Source organism: Eleginops maclovinus, chromosome 2 (assembly GCF_036324505.1).
Source record: "Eleginops maclovinus isolate JMC-PN-2008 ecotype Puerto Natales chromosome 2, JC_Emac_rtc_rv5, whole genome shotgun sequence".
NCBI classification, from domain to species: domain Eukaryota; kingdom Metazoa; phylum Chordata; class Actinopteri; order Perciformes; family Eleginopidae; genus Eleginops; species Eleginops maclovinus.
The window spans coordinates 9,527,255-9,554,805 of NC_086350.1; the positions used below are offsets into that span (position 1 = coordinate 9,527,255).

Genomic DNA, 27,551 nt, shown 5'->3' on the forward strand with positions numbered 1-27,551 from the left:
TCAAATAAAAACTATTATATCTGAGGGAGGAGAACACTTATTCATTCATTAGACATCTCTCACATCCCGATCTTCTCAAATCCCAATTAAAAGCAAATTTTCTCTCCCAGCTCACTCAGCTTGTTTGTAATCATGATTAATATGAGGAGTTTATGTGGGGTGCAGTTTCAGTCGCCAGCACTGATTTGTTGCATTGGGACCTAGACTTTTAAATAATACACTCTAATTGGTTGATTTATCTTCCGCTTTGAGGAGCAGCTGTGGAACGGCAATCAGATACAACAAGAAACAGGCCGGAGATGGAGAAGGGAAGACAGGACGATGAGAGGAAGACGCAGAGAGAAAACAAGAGTCCACAGCTTCAGCGATAGAAAACAATACACTTTATTGTCTAGCTGGGGCAGATGAATTAGATTTTGTATGTATCTTTAATCCAGTGATCAACTAAGAGCTTTTAATGAAAATTATAGTACAATTTTGTTATATTTTCATACCAAACAGGGATTAGAAAGGAGTGTGTAGCTTTGTGGAATCACATTACTCCGTCCCCACACCACCCCTCCCTCTGCTCCTCAATTAATTAATTGAAAAAAAGCCTCTTGGAGAACATGCAAATTTAATGAAGCTCCGCAGAGGAGGGATTTGGGAGTTGTTTGGCAAATTACCTGCTTGTTAGCACAGGGTCACAGCGTTACGGCTCCAAATACAGCCAAAAGAAGCGCAGTAACTGCTCAGTATACAGCCAGGAAGAGCAATTGACCTTGAGTACAGGTGATGAGTAATAATTAGGAGGATTACAAACACAAGGGCAGTTAGCAGTAAATGTGTAAATAATAAAAAGAGTTTGATTCAGCTTTCAACCCAGCTTAAAAATAAAGATATATGAGAAAATCAGTGTTTTAAATCCTTTGTTTCCCTTCCTCGGTTTTCCAACTCGGGTCAAACTAGGACGAGAGGGAGGGGTGAAGACAAGAACCTGCCTTATTGACACCGAGTCAACACTGTGGAGATGAATCCCCACAACAAGCCGTGTGTGTAATTCATCTTGTCAGTCACAACGGAGCACATTTGCAGAAACCAGACCAACCAATCATTTCTCACAAAATACATCTGGGGCAGACCCCCTCTCCCCTGAGCATGGATCATTTTGCTGCATTTATAATCAATCGCTTTCCCTTTTTCTCTTCAATATCTGTTCCCCATTTCATCTAAAATTGATAAGGAGGTCACCGTCCCAGCAGTGAGAAGGTGACCTCCTGATGAGAGTATGTGATGTTGGTGCAGCACAGATCTGGACAATTTGGGGAAGTATTGATCAGATCACTGCTGTGTAATAAGCATGTATATCTATGTGTGTACATGTGTGTGCATGTGGCCTCTGTGTACACAGATGTATGTATGTAATTATAGGGGTCACGGACCTTCCCTTGGGAAATAAGAGAATATTATATACAGTCCTCTGGGGTAAACAGCAACAGGAGAGCGGGTTAATGAGGAGCGTAGGAATTGAGTTGCCTCTAAAAGTTTGATTTACTGTTAAAATCTGAAAAAAAATCACCCATTTTAAACTGTAAGACAGGTTAAAAACACGAAAATGGGAGATATAAGAGTTGCTGTCTTATATGTGAATGTTTGATGTATGAAAATTGGAATTATACGGCAGACTTTGCCAGATTTGCAGCTCTGGTCGGTTTGAGGAGAAAAAAGTGGATAGGATTTATGTGGTCTGTCATGCTTCACATTTCTACCCCATATTTTGATCTACTATGCCAAAATGCGAGCACCTTGAACCAATCATTCATGTTCCCTGGCCCGACCCCTCCAGTGAATCTGTCACACAGCCACAGGCTACTATTGAGATTTAACGATGAGGCGGGCTCATTAACTAGTGATTTTATGGTAAACCAGACCAAGAGTTGAAAAAAGGAAATCAATGCTGAAGACTAATAACGGGAGAGATAAGGTGCTGGGTGAGATAGGTCATCTGTCAGTCTGACGTCTGAACTTTGACCTTAGATCTCTGATTAATATAAGCAGGCTATCGTCCTGCCTTTCAGAATCACCAGACTGAGGAGCTTAAGGACACATTATTCTCCTAAAAGGGAAAGGTCATCACACATTTTAATTGATTTCTTTAGTTATGATTGAATTGTCATGTTTCCAAAAAGGACACATGCACCTGAATATTTTGTGAGTATAAATCTTTACATCAGGGCCCTGAAAGATCTCTTGTTGGTGCATTATGACTTACCAGAACAAGTGTTGGCTGCCGTTATTAAGTTCTAGTGCTCAATATTGAAAGGCAGTTACTTAGTCTGAAGAAGTTTGTCTTGGGTCAAGAAACCGAACTGTCCAAGTGAGGAGTTTGGACTGCGAAGGGTTTCCACCTTATTACAGAGGCTGTGTTTGCATTCAGCACCGGACTGAATCAACTACTATACATTACCGCAGTGCATGTTACACAAAGCCAGCATAATTACTGAATAATATCCATTATTTTGCAATTACAGCTAACAAGACAGAAGAGTGTTGGAGAGCCCACCTGCCCTTCCTCCCTCTATTTATTTTCTTCCTCCTAATAGCTGCTACAAGTTGCTTCAATAAGCCTTTAGGTCTCAAAAGAGGAACAATAGTAAATTAGTGTTCACAAATAAATGCATAAATACACATACTGTATGCATTTTTGCACAAACCTAACACAGCATGTAATGACATAAAGGAAAAGTGTGCCATTAGATATGCAGACATCCGACTCCTCAGGGACCACTTGGGCTCACATAGATTAATTAAAGCAATATCCAACCAGGAAACTGTTGGCGTCCCACAATGAGACAATTCAAAACACAACAGCTCAAAACCACATCTCTCACACACACACACACACACACACACACACACACACACACACACACACACACACACACACACACACACACACACACACACACACACACACACACACACACACACACACACACACACACACACACACACACACACACACACACACACACACACACACACACACACACACACACACACACACACAGCCTCAAGGATGTAAGTGAAGCAGAATAAAGTGAAAGAAAGGACGAGACACACCAGAGCATCTTTGGAATTGCCAGAGGAAGCTATTAACCACTCTCACCTCTGGTAAGTGCAGCATTCAGTGCATTATGTAGTGGTGTGGACTGGTGTCTGAGCAAGAAGAATAAAAAGTGGGGCACAACTGTGTTTGTTTGTATTTTGTGTGGAAGGAAAGGTTTGCTCCCGGCATATATAGCTTCACTATGATAGCTGCCCCTCGTATCATATTACTGCTGCAACTAATGATCACTTTAATTGCTGATAAATTGATTGTATCTGTTGCTTATTATTTCATTATTAAGTCCCCCCAAAAAAGGACAAAGAATATAACTGAAATAGCCCCTTTATGATACTTTGTCCAAAGGCAATATATTCATATTTTTTTGTTCACAGCAACCCAATACCAAAGTAATTTGTTATATTGTATTATCCTAATTTGTTGTGTGTGTGATAAGAAGCAGAAAGAAAACATGTTTTTATTTTAGAACAAACTCTGTTTATGCTGGTTTTTGCGCTCTGAAATGATGCATGTAAAACAATTTTAAGGTTTATTTTCTGTTGATTGACTACATTAAGTTGGAAAACTGTGATTAGTTTCACTTACGGATGCATTTGTTTGTGTATCCTCCCTGTTCCCACACCTCCCTTCTCTCCATTCCTCTCCTCCAAGGCCTCCCCTTCTCTTTAGGAGGAAATTTACAGCCGCCCATAAAATGAGTTCTTCTGGATGTCCATGTCACTGCACTCTATCAGCCTCCTGCTAGTGATCTGTTACCAGGCACACTCCCACAATATCGCCTATAAAACTGCTCACAGGCCTCATATTAATGCAGTGGCGGACCAGCTCCGGCCCTGTGAAGGACATAAGATGTCTGTGGCTTTAATTTAACACTCATGGACACTGCCTGTGGAAAAGGGTCCTTGTATCAATCAGGGTTAAAGTGCTATGGGCAAGGGCAGGACATGGCATAATTTAGATTTAGAACCATCAAGACAAATCTCATCTCCCATAATTATAACCTGTTTGACCATTATAGTAATTGAAAGATTTGCTGTAAAGCTGCACTTCTTTGTTGAGTTCACTTATAAAAACCCAACAAGAACAAAATGTGACACACTTGACACAAGTCTGATGACATCTCAACCTCAAAAGTGATATTACTGACAATTCAGAGTTGGCCTCCGTCACAAGGGCCTCGCCTGTTGAAATCCGCCTTGCGTCACGTCACAGAAACCGAGAGACAGCAGCCCTCGATACAAGGATACACCGGTGGAGATGGGAGCTGTGAACTGGAACAGGGTGCAGTCGAAGTGTGTGTGTGCTTGTCTGTACATGTGTGTATGAGCAGCCTTCATCCAGCTGGAGTGTGACTGGCTGACTTTGATAAGGTCAGCCGCAGGGGCCCCTATTGTCATACAGTCGTGGCCCCCTGCCATCACCACTGTCATCAGCACTGGCACACTGCTGCTCTGTGGTTTGCACACACACACACACACACACACACACACACACACACACACACACACACACACACACACACACACACACACACACACACACACACACACACACACACACACACACACACACACACACACACACACACACACACACACACACACACACACGCACACGCACACGCACACGCACACACACACACACACACACACACAATCCTCGTAAGCTGACACAAGCTCAACAGTAAATGTGTTTGCTGGCAGACAAAAAAGCTAGTAAATCTGTTTGGCTCCGTGGATATTGTCTAAATGGCAGCTCCACTTCAGCAAATTCCCCAGCTGAATCCTTTTCTGTCAGTCCGTCCATAAAAGTCTCAGTCTATCGTGTCCCTCCAGGAATTCTTTGAGGGATTTTTGTGAGCTCTGCCAAGATGTTTAATTTAGTTGTGGTTTCTATAAGCATTGATTTGCAATTTGCAATGTCTTTCAAGTTTTCTAAGACGATGACGATGTTATAAAAATGAAAGAATAAGGGATTAGTTGGCAGTTTGATTCGACTATCCAAGTAATAAATGATGATTAAGATGCTTTCATTCTTCGATTTAATTTTAAAACCGTAATTGGCTGTTTGTGATGTAAATGTGTGAGAATGACCCAAGTCACATTTATATTTATTACACTATCTGTGGGTGAATTTCTCAAAAACTGGGGCGGAGTTGGTGGAGTCCTCCCTTTTCCTCTACGCTTTTACAGCAACATCTGCTGACTGCATTTTGATTGATTATCAGGATGAGGCCGTAAACACAGTTAGAGGAAGTTTCCAACAAATAGAGATGGACGAAATGATCATGAGCAAAGATAAACAGAAGAGGGTGAATGAAATTGAGAAAAGGGAAAGATCAATGCTATTCTCAAATTAATTAAGCTACTATGTTGTCCTACTTGGGCCATTTAAATAGCATGTGAGCTTCGAGGAAACACAGCGAGTAACGTGTACACCAACAGATAGGTTTAGTCACCTGCTGATTCTGCTGTAATGGGAAACAAATCCTAATTGGGACCATCAAAGAAGCCATTGTGCCTTACTAATGGCTATATGTAATGTCACAGAGCAAAATGTGAACCAGATCTTTCCATAAATTGTCTGTGTGTATGTATCACACCCATCCTCCAGGGAAGGGTGGATCTGTTCTATCACTCAAACATTTTCCAATGAGAAGGGAGACCGAGTCCATTAAATGAGAGGATGGGGATATTTTAGTTTATTCTCAGCATCGAAAACACACGCACGCACACTTAAACCTGCCACTGCAGAAGGCCACGTCAAGCAATGTGTTGAGGAAATTCCAACACACATGCTCACACACACATTACTCTGTCCCCATTTTAACCTCTTTCCACTCAAGCATGTATTTTTTTATTCCTGAGGATGGTTTTACTACATCCTCTCCAACAGAGAAAACATCACCCATAATGACAGCTGATGAGCCTCCCTCTGGGTCGATATGCAGGCATACAACATTTGAAACGGATATTATTGTTACAGTTTACGACTTCCATGTCTGGGTCAGACACGTGGCGGCTGTGAAGGTCCTGATCCAACTTAATCTCTCTTGGCCATTCTCACACACACTCACACATGACTTACAGGAAGTTGACGCAGCCGGTGCCGGGCGGAGGGGCGATCCAGACAAAGCTGAAGCTGGTGGAGGGCTGGTGGCTGACGTGGGAAGCGACAACACTGCAGACAAACTGAGTCCCACCAAACTGTCGCTCCTGCATCACACCTGGAGGAGGGAATGAGACGAAAAAGGAGAGACAGAAAGTTAAGTAGAGTTACCTTTTATTTAAAACGTTTTGTGACATCAAACCACTTACTTAGTGCCAAAGATTTAGTGCCTGACTTAATCTGTTAGATTTGTATGTTTTCCTGGATTTCCAAGCTGGTTGCCATTTCTTATACTTCACTATTTTTTATCCTAGTAAAAGTAACATTAACATTATGAAGTAGCCCCATTTATAGGACAGTGTTTTTAAAGTGTGTGAGTGGGGTCAATGTCTTCGTAAAATGCATTGTCAGAAAAACCCCACCCAAGACAAACAATTAATAAAACATGACTGTGGTTTAAATGTTTAATTTATGGTCTGTTGAATTTAAAAACCCTGCTTTTTGGATGCCAAATCCCTCAGTTTCCCAACAGCAGACTTTTAAAAAAAAATATCCGCACTACCTTGCTGCACACAGTTGCAGTTTGTTAATTAAACAAAACAAGCGACAATACTGATGGTGTTCCCTGAGATGGACTACCAACAGTGTCTCTGTCTGTTCAGGTAGGTTGTATAGAGAAGTGAAATGAAAGTCACATTGAAATATTTCCACCTTATCCCACCCGTCCTTCTTTCCGTTAGATTTTCATTCCGTTGCTCTTTCATTTGAATGCATGCCGTTTCACTGATATTTTTCCATCCACTGGCATACCTCAGCTTTTTTCTTTCCTATTTCTTCCTGCCTCACACTCACTTCTCATCTACCGTCCTCCTTTTCCTCCCTCCCCCCCCCCTCTTCTTCTCTTCTTTCATCATTCATTGTGTTCTAAACCCTTCTCCTTATCCTGCTCCTGCCCTGTGAGCTGACACTACATAACGATGCTCTTATTAATGACGGTCTGCGTCCGGCTATGATTGCACCGATGAAATGACATCATGTCACACAATCTTTTCCTCATATCACAGAGGGCAAGGGCAGGACGCCGCCGGACTCATCAATCACAGCGCAGACATACAGAACAGTTTAATTATTTACTGTAACTAAGCGACTTTTTTAGTGTTGGTAAAGAGGGGGTACAAACTGGGCGGAAACTATTAGGGATTACTCAAACTGGATGGGTTTGCACAGATTATGCAGACAGATCTGGGCACATGTCATGCCTCTGCAAGACTAAGACATCGCATTGTGGTCCAGTGCTCAACGAAACAACATTTTGAGTCAGTTTAAAAATGTATTTGATGTCCCATCTGTGTATAAAGATGTGCTCTGAGTAGCAGTGCTTTATTGACTGGCCTCCTTTTAACCGGCAAACACAATCCTCTCTCCTCTTTTCAATCATAACTCAGCTCACTATAAAGCATAATTAGCAATGATTAATAACATCGGAGCTGTAATATCTCCTGAATCCATGCGCAAATCAATATGCAAAGACGTTTTGTGCATGTGTGTCAGTGTGTGTGGTTCAAAACTAATTATTCAAAGAGAAATAATTCCGCCCATTTCTGACAGTAATAAATTTGACCTCACAGATTGCATCCATAAATACACACATTGTTGACAGCGCCATAAATGTTTCTGTTTAGCTCGCCAGCTGTTTGTGTGCATTTGTGTGTGAGTGCTTGTGTTATTATGTTGATGTGTGTGTTACAAACAAACCTATCATTTTTGTCAGATTAAAAACTTAGAAAAACAACCTTGTTTCTGAAATGAGCAGCATGTATTTATTTGTTTACCCTCAGTTTTGCAAAGGTTTTCTTGTTAATGTTCTCTTTAATTACAGAAACCTCAAACTCTTTGGAGTTCAACTGAATAATCATTAAAGCTACGTGATTTAAAAGGTTTCACATGAATACAACATTGTGCCATTATACGCAAGTGTTTGGGCCTAGTGTGTCAGATTTACGAGGTGTCAAGCAAAGCAGCCTTTCACATTGCTAAGGAGCTGCTGGTGTGTAATAACACACTGAGATGTAATCACCCGCTGAGTAGTACCACTGTTCTCCAATCACCTCTCGGCCTCAACCTCTCTGTGTAATGGCCGCAACTCACTCTTGTGCAAACACAAACACACTCACACACGTAAACACGCATTACTGTCTTGGGTTATTGCAATGTTGTTTTCCAAGATCTCCTCAGCACCCTATCTTTAACTCCGACATACAGAAAAGCAGAAATTGCTTCAGAGCTTTTCTAACATGGCATTCAGGCAAGCATGCTTTGACATACCCATACATCGTTCTCTCTTTTTAACCCCCTCTGACACAAAAGAGTGCCATTTCCAGAACAATTTCCTTGCTGATGTGCCCCCTATTCACTGCTGCAAACAAGGCCTTGAAGACAAACAGTTTTTGGCCCTAAATGTCCAATTTTGTGGCAGAAGAAGAGAAGGAAAAGCGCACTATGGTTCTTTCTCACCACATTGCCATGGTGTAATTTGAGAATCCCTGCAGATGTGCATAATACAAGCTTAGCACTCGTGGCAATGGAAACACTATCTGGAAAGCTGCAAAGACAAACAGAAAGAAAGTGTGCTGATGGCGATGAGTAGCAGACTGAGCAGGGGAGAGAGGAAAATGGGAAAGTGAATGGGCTTTGGTTTGGACATTAGGACAGAAACAATGAATCACTCATTCAAAGCAGTACAGCACCATCACTTGTCATTGAGAGAAATAAAAGTTGTTTTAGTTGTAGATAGAAAAAAACCCATGTAATACAACGCTTATTAATTTACCACAAGCTACTGTAACTGAAACGTAAACATGTTCTTAAACCGGAGGAAGTGAAAACAAACAGAATTCAATATTTGAAACAAAATCATTAGCATAACATTTTGAGAAAAATGTAGGAGATAAAAGAAAAGCAGCAGACAGACAGAGGTGGAGAGGGTGGAACTGAGGATATGGCTTAGGAGAAGCAGAGAGCAGTTAGGCTAGGCCGAAGATGAAAAGCAGACTGATGCACTCCAGGACACAGCAGCGCTGGGACTTGACGCTGCTCACAGAATTTCTATTCCCACTTGAAAAATACACTCAGGCATAAAAATGCAAATAACAAAACTAGTCCCTTTCATGTCGGTGAGTGGAGAGAGAGAGAGGGAGAAAAAACAGTATTATTCCAAATCCCAAATGTTCCAGTAAAGCAACAAGCTGTGGTCAACCTGGTCAGCAAAGAGAAAGCTTTAACATTCCTGCCTCTGTCCAGGGAGATGAGCAGGGAAATAAGAGACAGGCTCTTTCATCAATGTGAAATGGAAATATATAACACTTCCTACACTGTGTCCTTATCTGCCAGGGTTACACCAACTTTCAAATGTATTCTTCACTCAGTTGACCTTTGAATTGTTTTTTAACAACTTCTCTCCTATCAGTTGTGACTGGACTTTTCTGCGTTTGAAGTGCTTGTCCTCTCGTTTTATGTCCGTTCCTCATCCTCTCTTTTCTCCCTCTTGATCCCTAAATTATTTATTTTGATGTCAGTGCTTGATGCAGTTGTGTCAAACCCCAGTTATTGGGTGATTAATAGGAAGAAGACTTTTAAAAATGTTGCCAGTTATCCTTTTTTCCACAAAGATCAGTTAAAAATGTTAATTATTTTGGCACATTTCACACTGTATGAGCTGTAATTATTTGCTCTCCACATTTGGACTTGCTAGTGTACAATCTGCCGCTTGCAGAAGTCCCATAATGAGCTGACATTGACAGAAGCTGAGAAACAAATGCCACTGGGGAAGCATTCATGAAGCATGTCAGATAAGTATCAGCAGAGGCCACTTATAATTCAATAAGCAGCCACAGGGCGATGTTGGAGGACCGTTGCAACCACACTGCCCACAGTCAAATGCACACATGCAAATATGTGCATGCACGCTCACGCACACACACGCAAACAAATGCAGTTCTTTCACATGCAGATTGGGCCCTTATGAGCTGTCGGCAGTGATTAATGGTATGTACGGAAGATGACCTGCTAAGTCCCATGGTGTGATTGTGCAGGGCATGTTTCATAGATATAAGCATTCACACCATTACATCGTCAGTACCAATAGCTCACTGGATTTGCAATCATTCCACAGTGTCCTGTCGCAAGAGACCAGAGCAACAGAACTTGTAGTTTGACTGACCGCTCGTGTCCGGATTTGATTGATCAACTGAAAATGTTTTTGAAGTTGCTTTAAGACTTTATTTTCGTTGATACAGTAAAATCTACCGTAGGCAGGTGAAAAGGCCTTCGTCTAGAACTGAATGTACTAATGTACTGCTAATCCCTTCTAATAAAACTAGTCCAACTTCTCATAGGATGCATCGTTGTTAATAATATCTAATACACAGCAAGCTTAGCACAACACAATCCCATAACACACATGCACTTTCAGTGACCCTTACGCTGACATACATCAAGAACTAAGAGCAGAATTTAAATCATGTATGCATAGCCTTGTCGAGAGTTAATGAAATGATATAAATCCCATGAATCGTAATGTGCCGTAAGGGATTAGGATATTAGATTTTTTCCAATGTCACACACTCACTTAAACACAGAAAAGTTGTCCATTTAAAGAGCCCAGATCTAGTTATGTGCACATTTTGTTTCCTGCAGTGTTGGAGAGTGTGTCATATGCACGCCATGAACAAAATAGAACCTTATAGCATGGACCTTCTCCCACTTTTGACTTAGGAATCAAAGATGTACCGCCCCAGTATCATTAGAGAACACTCATAAAGACCATATTTCATGTGGTAATTCTTGAAAACTTCATAAGCTATTGGAGCATTAACGGTGTTATTTAAGCTGCTAAGTATGGGAATCTGTCATAGCCAGAATAATCCCTGTCAAATGTTTCAAGAGAAGCCACAATGGGACAAAATGTACTCCAACAGCATGACATGCCTGGAGGAAACCCTCCATCGCTTAGGTCACTGCTGAATGATACCATGCTATGGTGTGTGTGTTGTTGTTGGTGTGGTGTGTGTGTGGTGTTTTGCGCCTTTGTGCATTCATGCCTCTTCACAACGTCAACACGGTCCAGGGCAACTGCAGGGTGCTTACGGCACATGACAACCTATCTCGGATCCTGATGGCCTGAACGAGATCATCTAAGCATCTCCAACACCCCCATGAGAAGTTTGGAGGGTTGAGCCGTGGCAGGTCCGCACAGCACCAAAACATACTGCTTTAAGAGGAGATCTGCATGGAGGAATGGGCCAAAACACCAGCAACAGTGTGTGAAACCTTGTGAAGACTTACAGAAAACGTTTGACCTCTGTCATTGCCAACAAAGGGTATATAACAAAGTATTGAGATGAACTTTTGTTATTGACCAAATACTTATTTTCCACAATCATTTGAAAATAATTCTTTAAAAATCCTACAATGTGATTTCTGGATTTTTTTTTCTCATTCTGTCTCTCATAGTTGAGGTATACCTATGATAAAAAATTACAGGCCTCTCTCATCTTTTTAAATGGGAGAACTTGATCAATTGGTGGCTGACTAAATACTTTTTTGCCCACTGTATAAGCCCACACACACACACACACATACATACACACATAAAAACACACACACAGATACATAGACAAACAGGAAATGGGTGTGTCAGGATTTTAAGGGTCATATGTTGGTTGTAGGGTTGTCAGCCCATCATCAATCTCTGATGGTAATTGTAGTGAATTTTTTAGGCGCCCCATAAAATGGAAGTGGGAAGTTGTCGCCTCTTATGTTTCCATATTCAGTCTGCCCTTGTCTCCAGTAACAAAGACTTTGCCCTCCATTTGGTTTTTCTTCTTTAAAAGATGTAAACACTTCAATTCACATCTGTCTGTGTCCTCTTTAACATCTCTGTTTGGACACAGAGTTTTTTTTCCCCTGTCTTTGTATGTCACTTTGCAAAGCTAATGAGCTTTTCCACAGCCAAGCTCAAAACAAGTCAAATAGATGGAGTGAGAATTCTCCCCGATGGAGCAGATGGGCAATCGGTGGCTCAGCCTGGCAGCGACTTCACACTGCAGGACCAGCAGGAGCCGGTCTCACTGGCATGAGAACTGATAGTTAGGTTCTGTGGCAGAGTGGCGAGGACTGGAGAGGCACCATTCAAATTGAAGTGATTGCTCGTATACATTTACGAGAATCACTCAGAGTTTATTCACACCATTTGACATCTGGTCAGTACCAAATAGCTACTGGATTTTGCACTCATTCCACAGTTGTCCTTCTGCAATGACTGGCCTGGGAAGCAACAGGAAGCCATTAGTCTGACTGACCGCTCTGTGTCCGTGATTTGACTTGATCCATTACTGATAAATGTTTTTGAAGTTGCTTTTTAAGACTTTATTTTTTCCGTTAGATATCAGATTAAAATCTAACGTAGGCAGGTTGAAAAGGCACTTCAGTCCTAAACGTGAATGTACTATTGTTGCTTCCTTTTAAATAAAAAACTAGTCCAGCCTTCTCTATACTGGAGCAATTGTTATTAATGAATTCATCTTTAATACATTCAGCTTTAAAGCTTAAGCACATACAGCACAACCATAAGCACACATGCACTTTCATGACCCTGTACGCCTGCACATACATACATAAGCAACTACAAACAGAATATTAAAATGCATGTGTATGCATAGCCTTTTGCTCGGAGAGTTAATGAAATGAAATAAATCCCTATGAAGTAGCGTAATGTGCTGTAAGGAGATTAGGATATTAGATTTTTGTCCTATATTTCACAACTAACTATACACTTTAAACACAGAAAAGTGGGTCTCATTTAAAGAGCACAGATTACTGTTTATGATGCACATTTTTCTTCCTGCAGGCCTGTTGTATGAGTGTGTGTGCATATGCACGCTCAGACAGACAGATAATAGCCTTATAAGCAGTGATCCTTCTCCCACTTATTTAGACTTAGGAATTCAAAGTGTACCGCCCCAGATCATTTGGAGAACAGGCTCATTAAAGACTCATATTTCATGTGGTAATTCTTAAAATCTGTCATAAACCTATTGGAGCATTAACGTGTGTTATTTAAAGCCTGTGAATGTATGGGAATCTGTCATAAGCCAGAATAATGCCTCTGTCAACATGTTTCAAGAGAAGCCCACACAATGGCGACATAAATGATACATCACAACAGCACTGACAGCCTGGGCAGGGACCCCATCGCTTTGTACTGCTGAATGATACCATGCTATGTGTGTGTGTGTGTGTGTGTGTGTGTGTGTGTGTGTGTGTGTGTGTGTGTGTGTGTTTGCGCCTGTTGTGTTGCATTCATGGCCTCTTCTCAACGTTCATACTCAGCGGTCAGCCGGGCCACTGCAGGGTCTTACGGCACATGACAACCTGACTCGGATCTGCTATTGGCCGAAACGAGCATCCATCTAAGCATCTGCCAATCACCCTGCCATGGAGACAGGTTGGCAGCGTTGTGGCGATGGCAGGGGTCCGGCACAGCGATGCCAGGAGGAAGCTGTGTGTTAATACGGGTGGTGAAAGATGCCAGTGGCCAGGGGGAAATGGGGTAAGAGACTGTGTGGGAAATTGTGAGGGGGAGACTTATGAATGAAAGAGTTTACCGGGCAGTAAAGAACACCTGGAGGTCTGCTGATCTGTATATTTGTTTGGTAAGCACGGGCAAGGGTGTATACGAGACCTACTGTTCATATGTATGTGTTTACATTGTTATGTTTTTCCATGTGCGATTCAGTTGAATGCTCTGTGAAAGAAGCCATTTGTGTAGAGGAAACATGAACATACTCATGCCCGGCCCTGAGCACCAGAACAATTTTTGGCCATATGCATACATTCACAAAACAATTGCTCTTTTATTTAGGCTTTCATTGTATCTCACAGCATCCATCATCCATCATCCATAAACTCCTGAAGGCAAGGCCACACACACACACACACACGCACACGCACACACACAAAGCCAGGGCTTGTTGTAAGAGCTGCCAGTGCGGCTCTTACCAGAAGAAAAGTACTGTACACAACAACATACGTGAACCATTATTTACTACCTTAATGTGTACAGTGTACTTGATTATTCATCTGTAATATGTCCAAAACATGTTGAATCTGTTAATACCATTATCTGAATAATAACTAAAAGCATGACAGGAAATAAACAGTCAGTTCATTGCTTGGGGCTGGGCACTGCTTCCCTTCAATGATCAAGAGGTACAAGCCATACAAGCGTGAATGATAAATGGAATACAGGAACATTACTGGAGCGTAATATGCCCCCTGAACTAATCTGTCATAATTGAAATGAATGTTGTTCTGAATCAAACAAGTGTTGTGTGTTTTGGAGCCCCACTCTGTGTGATAGATGAGACCTCTACATCTCTTCACAGCCCTGCAATGCATCTCTAAAGCACGCATGCATACTTGCTAAAGCACGCATGCATACTTGCTAACATGCATATGTTATACCCAAATGCATGTCTACATGCATATGGATATAACGATACTCTGTCACAGCTAAAGGGTTACAAATTGGGTCTTATTTAAGTTATTTTGGCCCTAATTTCTATCTGCAGGGGTAAAGTTTTACCTACACAAGTATATGGTGACAAAAACCCCAACAAACCAGAAGAAGATCATCAGCCTTTAAAAAGGTTATTTCTGACTGGACTTCTTTTTAATGATTTCCACTTCCTCAGTGCTCACTGATTAATTTGGTAAGCATATCTTTATACATTTTTGAGAAAAACAATGGTCAAAACCACAAAAATGACACCCACATTTTAGTAACAATAAATACTCTCCTTTATAGTTTTATTTCTGAATGGTCAAGCTGAGTAAAAGGCGCCTCTTTTAAGCTTATTGAAATGCAAGATGTGTTTTTTAGTTATGTAAACCATCAGGGTGAACTGTTGCTGAAAGCCTAATTGGAGTGACATAGAGTCTGCTGAGTGCTAATGGTGTGGGGCCTGTGAAGCAGCACCCAGCGGAGGACAGCCAGCTTTTTGCCCCAGGAGAAGCTTACCACACTGGGTGGCAAAGTCACCAAACTCCCCTTCCCCCACTCATCCAGTCCTTAAGCACCCATTTCTTCTTCCACCCCTCAATCCATCCATCCATCCATCCATAGGTCCATCCATCAGTGAAGCCCATGAGCGGCTGGCTACTGTGGGTGTGTGTCATTGTAGATTGGCAGGCACACACTACAGCTTTAACGGCAGGCGCCAGGGCTAATTTGATTTTTAATTCAACACGACTTCTCAGCTAATAGTTTGAGCTGGGGATTAATTAATCTGATTTGACTTGTGCTAATTTCTAGCACCCACGTGCCTGCTCCCCACCCGTCAAAGCAGCAAACAAACAAACTGGTGAGGTCGCGGCCTCGCAGGCTCTGTCCTGACACACATGTTGAGTATGAGGAATAGAGACCAGGGGCGACAGGTGAGGAGCCAGTGGAAGGCTAGGGAAAGCAAGGCATGGTGTCTGTGCTGCATGTATGTGTGTATTTGTGTACAGTGTGTGTGTGTGTGTGTGTGTGTGTGTGTGTGTGTGTGTGTGTGTGTGTGTGTGTGTGTGTGTGTGTGTGTGTGTGTGTGTGTGTGTGTGTGTGTGTGTGTGTGTGTGTGTGTGTGTGTACCTAAATGTGTTTATGGAGGAGGCTGGAGCTCAGCCTGGTCTGACAGAGAAGTGCTGGGAGGCAGTGAACTAATCACGGCAACAGCCTGGCTCTCGTAAGGAGGGCGAAACACAGAGAAGGTCATCAACTATTTCCACTGCCAAAATATAGGTCAGGTTGGATCTGGGTAAATTGTCCACAGATAACTTTGTATGAATGAAGATAAAATGGGCCAGGCAGTGGAGAATTCTTGCACAGATGTTGTTCTCTGAGGCTTTGCGAGAGTGTAGGGTCAGATCCAGGGAGGACCCTACAGGGAAAAACCAGCCGAGCCTCTAAGCTTCCTCATTTCACAGAGTCAGAGAGAGCACTTCCACTTTTTCTAATACTCTCTGCAAGGGAACTTTAAAAATGAATAGACCTCAGAGTGCAGCCTGGATGGCGTGCACTTTGTGAAATTACTTTCCTCGCAGTTCGCACACCAAACCCACAGATGCCCACACAATGTGGAGGTAAAAGGAGTTCTATATCACAACACAGCAGAGATACATTTCAAAGTCATCCTGTCTCTTTGTTGAAATGATGCAAACCCACTAGTGTTCACAGAAATGTGTCAAACTGAGCAGTGTTTGAGTCAAAGCTCTCTCTGTTTTTATTCTATCTTTATTTCTCCCTCCTCTCTCTCAATCTCTCTGGCATGTAACCAACCTCTCTGCATGGTAGAAAATAACATTGCTCTGCTCAAGAGAGACCACACATGGGAGAAACAGCCTACGCCTGCTGCTCTCTCCTGCAGGATAAAATACAAATAATAAAATAAAAAACTGGCCAACATCTCACACACCACTTTGAAATCTCTATCACAGTCAGTCCAGTTCCTGCGTGCTCTCTCGGTCACCCTGAACCTTTATTTACCATACATTTGAATTCAAAGAAAAAAAGCACTCAAATGCCCAGCATATGCATACAAATACATGGCTGTGCACAGACACACACCCTCAGACACAGAAATGCATGAGAAAAGGCACACACAACTAAACACCACATACAAAAGTAAGCACACCTAGGGAAGCTGTGGGAGTTCAAAGAAGGGACTATGTTTTCCCAGAGAGCTAGTGTACACTAAGTGAACCGGTAAATTCCCAGCAGCAGTGCTCCAGCAGCTCTACTTCACCATCACACCTGAGATGCGAGACCTACACTGTTGAGGATGTATGGCCATCACTAGTGCCTTAGTCCAGAGTCTGCTGTGGGTTTTGCTTTGAATTAATAATGGATTTACGCTGTTTGAATTCTTTGAAGGTGCAGTTGCTTTTTGCTTCCAGGCATGAAAGAAAGCTACATGACTTGTGGTGCATAATCACTCAAGCTTTCCTTTGGATACTGAGAGCACCCAAATGTTTAGCCACCTGTTAGCATTATCAAGGAATTGAAGATTGAAGCAGGAGGACGTGCCGGACATTGTGAGGGAGAGAACAGAGACTCAGTCTGGGCATGAGGTTTTTTGGGAAAGTCCTGTGCCAACAAAGCAGGGAGATTTACAGCGAGTCGACCCGGCCGATCTCAAGTCTGATCTAACACTGTGCCGCAGAGAACACAAATCACCTCCCATACATAACCCTGCCCATGACAACTCATTTCATCTTCTGCACTAATGAATTCATCTTCAGGAGGGATCTGCCTTTGGGTGCCTCAGCCCTGAGCATAGAAGGAGTAATGGCTTAGATAAGTCATCATCATTATCAACATCATCTTCACCACCAGCACCACCTTTCCTCTGTTCAGCCCACTGTGGAGGAGCAACAGTTGGGTACTGTGCGACATCCTTGAAAGAGTTGAAACAGGGGAACTTTGGCAGTGACCAAGGTTATCACAAGGTTGGATGTCAGAGCAAATGTGTGTGGGAATCAGTGTGTGTATGTGTGTGTGTGTGTTAATGGAATTTGAATGTGTTGCGGTATGAGTGGATACATCCGCAAGTGAGAGCTTTTATGGTAACAAGCAAGTGTATATGTGTGTGTGTGTGTGTGTGTGTGTGTGTGTGTGTGTGTGTGTGTGTGTGTGTGTGTGTGTGTGTGTGTGTGTGTGTGTGTGTGTGTGTGTGAAGGAGTCTAAGCGGCGCAGTCAGGGAGCTGTCAGCGAAGAGCCAGGGAGCAGGTTGATCACAGGGCTGCGGTGCGTTTGAAGTCTCCCAGGGACTGACAGCTTCTCTCCCCATGGGAACCCCTTCCCTCGCCCCTTCTCTTCTCCCTGCACCAACCTTTCTCTATATCATTCCTCTTTATCCTCCATCTCTCCCTACACAGTATCTCCTTTTTTTCGCCCTCACATCCCATTGATGGAAGGGGTATGCGGTAGAACACTTGGGCTCTCCTGGGACTGTTAGTGCCTCCAAAACAAGGCTTTGTTCAGACCGTATCACACCTGCGAGTGTGTCTCTGTAAATACTGACATGATGAGCTGCCATCTCTCATAGTCTGACATTCTGGCTGACATTCAATCTGGCTTGCTGGCAGGAGGGCCCAGACAGCCGACCTTCAGCCTTAAGATGGATGAGTATGTGGGATGTCAGGATTTGAATGCATAATTGTGCATAATGAAAAAAAAGGAAGACCACTCATGACTGTGTATTACCATATGTTTCTGTTTCTGCATGAATCCTGTTAAATGTATATGGTATGATTTGGCTGCACACCGTCCTCCACAGGTCAAGGTGCAGCAGGATCTCATCTCTAATCGTGCTGTGTTAGCATGAGCCCATCCGTCATGGGGACAGAGTGTTGGCTGGATGTCCCTGTCACTAAGCTGTCCTTTTTGTCATAGCGCCAGATCCATCATACAGTATCGAGATGGGGACTGATCCTTGCTAGCAGAAGAGAACCACCCCGAAAAAAAACATACAAATATGCAAATTAACGACAAAATAAACATCAGCCTGCAAACGAGCCATCCATCAATGACCAGTTTCTCAGCAGCTCAGCATTGGCACAGCAACACCAATCAGCCTCTCCGTCAGAGGGAGTGATGGAACGCCATCCTCTTAACTTCTCTCCCTCCGTCCCCCTCCTTATATCATTCACATACTGTCTCCTTTTCATAGGTCCCTCTTTGCAATTTTTCATGCAAACTTTCTCCAATTTTCTCCCTTCACTCTCGACTCACATTCACTCCCTTAATCTCAAACACTTTGTCAGCACCATGTTGGCTTTTCCGCACAACCATTTCCCTCTCCTGTCTATTTAACTCCCTCCTTCCTTAAAGTTCCTAAACTTCATAATTGAACTTGTAAAATATCTGGAAGTATTTATAATGAATACTTACTGCTTAATGTGAAGGGAAACATTTAGCCATGAGCAGAGCAAAACAAATCAGAAGAAATTTGACATTTATTTCCATACCATGTCCTGTGGGGTTCAATAAATCACCTCATCATCAGCGACATACAAAAGCAAGCTGTTCATATGTAAACCCAAACCACATAAATCAAAGTTATGGTAATGTGCTAAATAAATCATAAAATCTTTGTAAATGTCAGTATAAGGAAAATGGAATGGAAAAAAAGAGCTCTTAATGGAATAAAGTCAAAGGGAGGAAAAACACGAAGCACAAGTTTGAGTTCAGCTGGTTTAGTCCTGATGCATGTTTCTTTTCAGGCAGAGAGTATAAATGAGACATCCCTTTAGCACATGACACACACACAGACACACAGACACACAGACACACAGACACACAGACACACAGACACACACACACACACACACACACACACACACACACACACACACACACACACACACACACACACACACACACACACTAATGTTTATCCAAAGCAACTTACAATAAGTGCAAAAAAACATAGAGAATTAAATTGAGAACAACACGGAAAGTTCAGTTATATTCAGCTCAAGCAAGTCATACCATTGCAAGCGCTGGTAAATGTGTTAAAAGGCCTAAGCTAACTCTATAAAGTGCTTTTTTTGTTGTTTAATTGCCAAGATGCAATCGAAACAGACGCGTTTTCAGTTTGCGACGGAAGATATGCAGGGTTTCTGCTGTCCTGATGTCAGTGGCGAGCTCGTTCCACTATTAAGGAGTCAGGATACCAAACTGTAAATCATGGTGCAAAAGTCTGAGCAATGAGTTTGTCAAACTATAAAACTACACAATATAATAATAATAATAATAATAATAATAATAATAATAATAATAATAATAATAATAATAATAGTAATAATAATAATAATAATAATAATAGTAATAATAATAGTAATAATAATAATAATAATAATAATAGTAATTAAAAAATAAAATAATCCATTTTTTAAAATAATAATAATTTTTAAATAATATAATAATTAATAATCCATTTTAAATATTTAAAACACGCCATTAATTTACAGATTAAAAGCAGTTTTGAAAAGGTGAGATATGAGATTTAAACACGGTGAGGTCGGGCAGTCAAAGATGTTTTTGGGGAGTGAGTTCCAGAGGGAGGGGGCAGCGACAGAGGAGTGAGAGGATGTTGGCGTCTGAGGAGCGGAGGCTGCGGGAAGAGTGTATAGGGTGATCTTACAATTGAATCACCCTATACACTCTACTTGGTTCATTAACTTAATATTGTGGCTGAATGAATCCCATAATAACATTTTGAGTCTTTCGTGCCAGCCCCACACTTTGAAACAGAATAGTTGTTGCAGTTGTGCTAGACTGGTTTATCTGGCCCCTTATGGACATATTTATAAAAACCACAACCAAATTACACTCCTGTGTTCTGTCTCCCTCAAGTTGTCCTGGCTCTCAAAAATAACATTGTTTTTAGCTCCAATTTGTCTGATTCTGCACTAGCCACAGCAAAACAATCAGAGCATCATAAAGGTTTGTGGTTAGTCCCCCGGCGACTGGTGGTGGATCCCCTGCCTTCAGGCCGTCGAGGAACGAGCCTCGGGCCAGAAGCCGTAGTAATGACATTCCTCAGACTACCATGATTGCCACCCCAATTGCTCCATTATACTTTAGTTAATTCGACAATGAGTGGGTGTTTTGACGACGCAGTAAAAAGTCAGTCCCTCAAAGCTTAACATTTTTTATTACTAATGTTATGTGAAATGCATTGTTATGCAGAGGGAGTGGAAGCCAATAAAAATACTCACTTCTGACTCTGGTGTCTGTATGTAAATGTTTCTACATTAATTAATAATAAAACTTAAATATAAAACACAAAGACAAAGGAAGAGGAGGACCCTTGATAGTGCTTGTGTATTTGCATGCGGTGTGGCCATGCATTGGTTTTATTAGTTTTCCGTAAAAAGCAGCGAAGGGTGACACCAAAGCCCGCGGGGAATTCTGTCAATGGAGGCCTGGAGTGCGTTCTTCCAGTCTGTCTGCTGCAACAGCTCTGACCACACCAACCGCTCGACATCCCCACACACAGTGCACACTCACAAAACTCTCTGTCTCCACAGTGCACTTCATATACAAACCACAAACCATTCATGCTCACTATGTCCATCTCTGTCTTTCCCTTAACTGAAATCATCCCAGCAGAAATAATAGATCTGCTAGTGCCCCTTGCTTGTGATTTTAAACAGCAAAAACCTTCAGCTATCTTCATTTACCACAGATATCTCCCTGTGTGTGCGGTCCTGCTGTGGCGGTGCAGTAAGGTTTCATTATCCCCGCGCTGGAGTTCATGTTGATCCCGCACTGGTACATCTGTCAGCCACATGTTAACTCAGCCAGCCGCCGCTCTAGCAGCTGTACACATGTGGTGGGGCTGTATGTGAGTGAGGGTTGATGAGTATTTTGTTTTTTTTCATTCTGCTTTGTGTATATGTATGTTGGTTTCCACGTGTATCTGTGTCCCCTACATGCCTCCATCGAGGGGGGATTAGAGGCACAACGTTTCATAGACCCTCCACACTAAAACTTGGCCTTCTAAAACTCCCAATGGGACTTTTGTGACCCTCTTGTCCTCACAGATGTTTTAATATTTTTCCCAACAACAATGAACATCAAGCAGTTTCTCATTCCATTATTGTTCCAGTGCATTATCTTCAAAGCATTTCCCTCAAACACTGGATCTCTTATGCACAGCGCTGTCACTGGCTTTCCATGAGCTCATTGATGAAACTCCCTCTTATTCTCTCTCTTGGAGCATCCCGCTCCAGCCTTCCCAAAGCTGAAGAGCCTGCCCAGATGTGACCCCCTGCCATGGTCAGTGATCAGCAGAAAAGCCAGGCTGCGTAGGTGTCTCGTAAAAATCCCATCTACATGATCTTTCACACAAAAAAACTAAACAAAGCAAAACTTAAAGTCTCATTTAAACAACAATCCCACCATGGGCACAAAGAAGAGGGCTTTGGCGGCAGTAATGAATCATCGCTCTGTTTCGCCTTCATGACGACATTGAGTATGTAACTCCATGGACTACTGAAGCCAACACTGAGCAAGGTTGCAGGGGAATCAGAGCAGAGAGACAAAGTGCGTGAGTGAGAGAGAGAGCTTTTCAGCTGAGGACAGGCCTAGTCACTGTTGCTGTGAAACCTGGACAGCATCGCTGCTTAGCAGATTACACATACTGTACTGTAGCGGAAGGCTTTGCAGAATTATTTAAACACATACCATACAGAAACTCACAGTTCAACAAGCTGCTGCCTATCAGTCTGTGCAGCGTTTCTCATAAAACTGTTCACATTAATGAGAGTGAAGCAAAGGTGACGCAATCTTGCTTGGATTCCTCCCCAATACACAGGGCTGCCAAGAGTAGAGAGCTGCCCTGGCCGGGCTGAAGTCAGAGCCTAAAGAACAGTGGAGTTAGTCAGGATAAGTGAGCCCGCTGGGCAGCAGTTCTGAGCCAGTAGCCCCGCTCTCTAAGGACCTCTTTATGGCCGATCCATCACCCCAAGAGAGCCCCAACCCCTGCACACAGGGGCAACAACAGAAAACACTTCATCTGAGACGTGAATCCTAATCGTACTGTACTTGCCAACACTATTTTAGGACTAGATTTAACTTGAAAAGGATTTAAAATAGGCTGATAAGGGTAAGAGACTGTAATCTGACAAACAAACTAACATATCATGAGAAGTTTTCATTTGTTCTAGCAAAATAACAATAAGCTAAAGAAAAATCCTTAATAAATCCAGAATCCAAATAGTTTTTTTTAAAGCATCATCTGTGGATAACCGCTCACTATTACAATGATACAGTATAAAACCATATGCAATACAACTGTATTTGCAGCTCAACATCTGACCAGCTGACCTGGTGATCATAAATACTCTCTGCTTTGTTATTTGAAGTTGGGTTTTGTCTCCCAGAGGCTTCTCATACTTGTGCTGCTTTGTTCTCCAATGTCCTTTCCTCATCTTATATTCAGTATTCTGTTTTTCTTCTTTCAAGCATCAATGAAAACTAATTTGGCCAAACCCATGGTCACATCAGCCCCACTCCTCATCCATCACAGCCTGTCACAACAGGAGTGGGGAAGTGGTCTCATGCTCGTTCTGGGAACGGATGTGGATAACTGAGCTGGGTCATGCTCACTGTAATACTCCTTATTCCCAGCACTATGATATTATTTAGATTATCTGAGAGTTTGTTTGTGCTAAAATGCAAGCTGAGTTGAGGATTTAATTAAAGGCTTGTATTGGCACGAACGTCTCGCACGAATGAACCGTTGAAAAAGTCGAGAGTGGTATCTTATGAACACTCACCGAAGCCGAAGGCCGCTGGAGCAGGGATGGGAGCAGACTGGACCGGTGTGGAGGTGTAGAGGCCGGTCACCAGCAGACCATCGAAGGACACACTGGTGGAGATGGTTACTGTTGAGACAAGGAAACATGTTGTCAAGCTTTGAAACTGTTTGTTGTGTCACAAATTTAAATTATGAAATATAATACGTTATCCTTACACATGTTAGCCAGCTTTATTTGATAACCTACATGCAGAATGGAAAGTAAGCTCTTTTTTTTCAGTTACAAAGGTGATACAGACGAAGTTAGTTTCACAAAGACTGCTTCGAATGAACGTCGTATCAAAAGCGTAACATGAACTATTGGAAATTAAAATTTCATTAAGAAAAAATATGTGAAAAGACCATTCTAAATTCAGTATTGTGGTGCTCCAGAGAAGTCTGGTGTTCTACAGACTTTTCAATAATTATGTGAGTAAATCATTCCTTCTGATATTGGAAATCATTGATGATTGCAGTATCAGTCAAAAATGATCACAATTTGTTATTTTTTCCAAATTCTGCAGCACTAATGTTCACACTTGGTTAGCAAGCAACACAAATAATTAGTGGGTGTGATGAACATGCATGTGGACAGGAAGTGTGGAAGTGTATTCACACAATAGCTCCCTGAAATCCTGCTGCTAATGAGCACAGAGCTCAGGTGTTACCCAATGTTAATATAAAGTGATCATTACCTTGGGGGTGGGGGGAGAGCATACAGATGGGCAAGCAGGTGTTAAAGCGCGAGCAATAATGTCACACACACATATACACACACAGGAGCCTGCTAAATGAAGGCTTGAGTCTAATGTAAAGTAAAACAAACCAATATAATTAAATCACTGTTTGTAACACGGCTCATGAAAGTAATCTAACTCATCCTGAACAAATCACAATGCTTTAATTGAAGCCTGTCCCTATTGACAACCGTATAAGGAGAGACTGATGAGCTAATTGGCTGTAACCCTGATACTCTCGCGAAACCTCTATTCATCACAGGTCATTGTAAACAGCAGCAGAGCAGAAAACTGCCAGAGGTCTATTACACAGCAGTACAGATCTACAGCTTAGTGTATCCGGCAGCAAGTTAACTATCGATCTACCCTGTAAACAAAGGCCCTGAGTGACAGGACCACAGAGCCAGCTACATCACTGGAGGAAGGAGCTCAGCCACTGGACTGCTTCCAGCCAGACAGATCAGAGCATAGGGGAACAGTCTGTGGCTCAAAGGAAAACACACTCCCATAAAAATACACTTTTACACTTTGGGGAAAACAATCATCTTGCATTGGGGAAAGATGAAGGCATTGTTATTTCCTGACCCTGGAATCCCCCTGCTTTTTGGGTGAAAAGTGGATGGGGAAAGGAGGAAACACCCGCGGCGTTGGTGTGTTTCTTTTGTAGGAATAGCAAAGTGTCTGGACTTAGGGCGTTCATTCTTTTGGGCTTTGTGTGTTTTCACTGTGGGAAGAGCAGACTGTGTGGCCCAGTCTCACTGCCTGTCTGTCTGGGTGACTCCATTAACACACTCTCGCATTGGCGCCCAGCATTTATGTGTGTCTGAATGTGTGTGTTCTGCATGTTTCTGTGTATATTAGGAGTGTTACACCCTGTCTTAAGAGCATGGTTCAGCTCTTTGCTTCACTCCCGTCTCTCCTCCATATCAAAGACTCAATAATTCATCCCACCGGTCTCCTTATCATATCCAGACGTGCCCTTTTCTCTTCTTTTTTTTACAAAGAAACCAAGCTTGAACACTAATTCTGTTTTTTTATATGCTATTTGCACCAACACATTATACAGCAGTAAATTACAAACGTGTTAGGCTGCTCTGTTTGAATATTCTTTAAAGACCACTAATGCATTACGATCTAAGATAATGGTTCACACTTGATTTTAGTCTATGCTTTTGTTTCAATCATCTACTGGAAATGTGTAAACGTTCAATAGACTAATGAAACCTGTTAACAGAATGTTGTCTTCTCTCAAAATAATGATTTTATAAAGACTCAATTATTTGTAAATATTTCTCCTTTATATAAATATCTCTGCGTGAGCAACAAGTCATTTCTCTGTATTCCCGTTTTCTTGTCAGCACTGCCAAATTCTATCAGCATGTACAGCGTGTACAAAAAGCTCTATTGTGCGAAAGACGGATATTTTGCTTGGCAACAGAAACATTATCATATTCAATCCATGTTGCTCAGTGCACCTCTCACACTACAATACCAACAGAATGCAGGCCTTTCCATTCAAACAAGCAATTACCATGTTCATGCTGAGCATACATCTCCTCTTTTATGCTATTGTTGCCCCCCAGAATACATTATCTATTCAACAAATCCATCCCAGAGTGTGGTAGGGACAGGTTATCCGTGTTTACATGATGTTGTATTGATCCAAGGCCATGGCATGATGCTGTATTTAATGGGGTAATGGACTGGGCTTAATGCATTAAGTTGAACCGGGCTTCACCAGCCTCAGTACATACAATACGTTAATTTCTGAATTTCCACTGACATGCATCACCAAGGTTACACACACTCCATTACTCTGCACAGACACTTGCATACAGGCTACACACACACTTTTTCCTGGCTTCATAATCCATGTCTCTACCCACCGCTTACACCTTTCTTCCAGCAGTGGTAGAACATGCTCTCTCCTGCACTTTCCCCTATCTACACCCTTCGCATGCATTTTCTGCTCCCTCACAGTGGTGTGCTTGCACTCTGTTTGATGCTGCACTTGATGCTGAGAAACGGTGAAAGGGGAGGCAAAGCGTGGGGCACAAGGATACAACCGAAAAACACGAGCAGGGGTGAAGAGGGATGAAGAGATAGGTAGTAGTGGAGTGGGCCGCAGAGAGCAGCGCTACCTGATCAATACAAATCCAAGATCTAAATTATTTAGACAGGCCCTCCCTTCATTGCCTGTGGAACGCAACAGACGGATGAGCCAATCAGAGGACATGAGATCCAATCACCTGTGGGGGTATTTTTCACACACACACGAGGACGCACACACACACACACACACACACGCACACACACAGATCTAAAGGAGGAGGCTGGCGGCCTTTGATGGTAGCCTTTAAAATTCTTGTCCATACTTCATTTCTTTCTGAGTACTGTTCACTTGGCCAAGGGGGATGAAAGCCATGAGGAGAGACTGTGGTTGAACTTTATTACCAACGCTCGTTCTACACATTATCAGGGTGTGTGTGTGTATGTGTGTGTGTGCGCTTCGGCATGATTGTTCATATACACACATCGGGTGTTACACTAGATAAGTCTTCCAAACATCTGGAATGAGTTTCAAGGTTTTCCTGCAATAAGACTTAAAAAAGACTAATACTTTAACTATGAATAATGAAGAAGATGTTCAAGTAAAAACATACAGTAGATAAAACGGCATCACATCCATTGCAAATAATAGGGGACTATTAGAAACTATAATTGTATGAGCTTCTGAAATCTGGATAATGCAGAGCTTGAGGTTTAAGAGGCTGATGCACAATTCCCAACAATTATATATACTTAAAATATATTATGTCATGTGCAATTTGTTTGTGTGATTGCAAGGGTTAGTCTTGGGGATGGTTTGGGCGGGGGCAGAGTAACATGTGGAGGTTGCAGCTGTTCCTGATGTGTTGAGAACCCACAGCTCTCGAGGAGTCAGGTGCACCTGAAGGCATTCCTTTTGCTACCTCCCTCCCACTTCACAACTCCACAACTCAGGACCTTTCCATGCTCCTGGACAAGTCTGGAGTCTGTAAGTGCACCTGACTTAGTTCTTCCAAAAGCGCTCATTACACTATATGCATAGCACACACTCACACACACACACACACACACACACACACACACACACACACACACTCGTACTTTATACTTGAACACACTATAGAGCACATCCCCTGGCATCCT

At 42.3% G+C, this 27,551-nt stretch overlaps 1 protein-coding gene across 1 annotated transcript in view; it reads right to left on the reverse strand.

Annotated features, from left to right (window-relative positions):
• reln (reelin) overlaps window positions 1-27,551 on the reverse strand; it is an 88,722-nt gene that overhangs the window by 46,735 nt on the left and 14,436 nt on the right. The window contains 2 exon segments of the mRNA XM_063899453.1: window positions 6,194-6,332; window positions 23,603-23,710. Of these exon segments, the coding sequence (XP_063755523.1) occupies window positions 6,194-6,332; window positions 23,603-23,710 (247 nt within the window).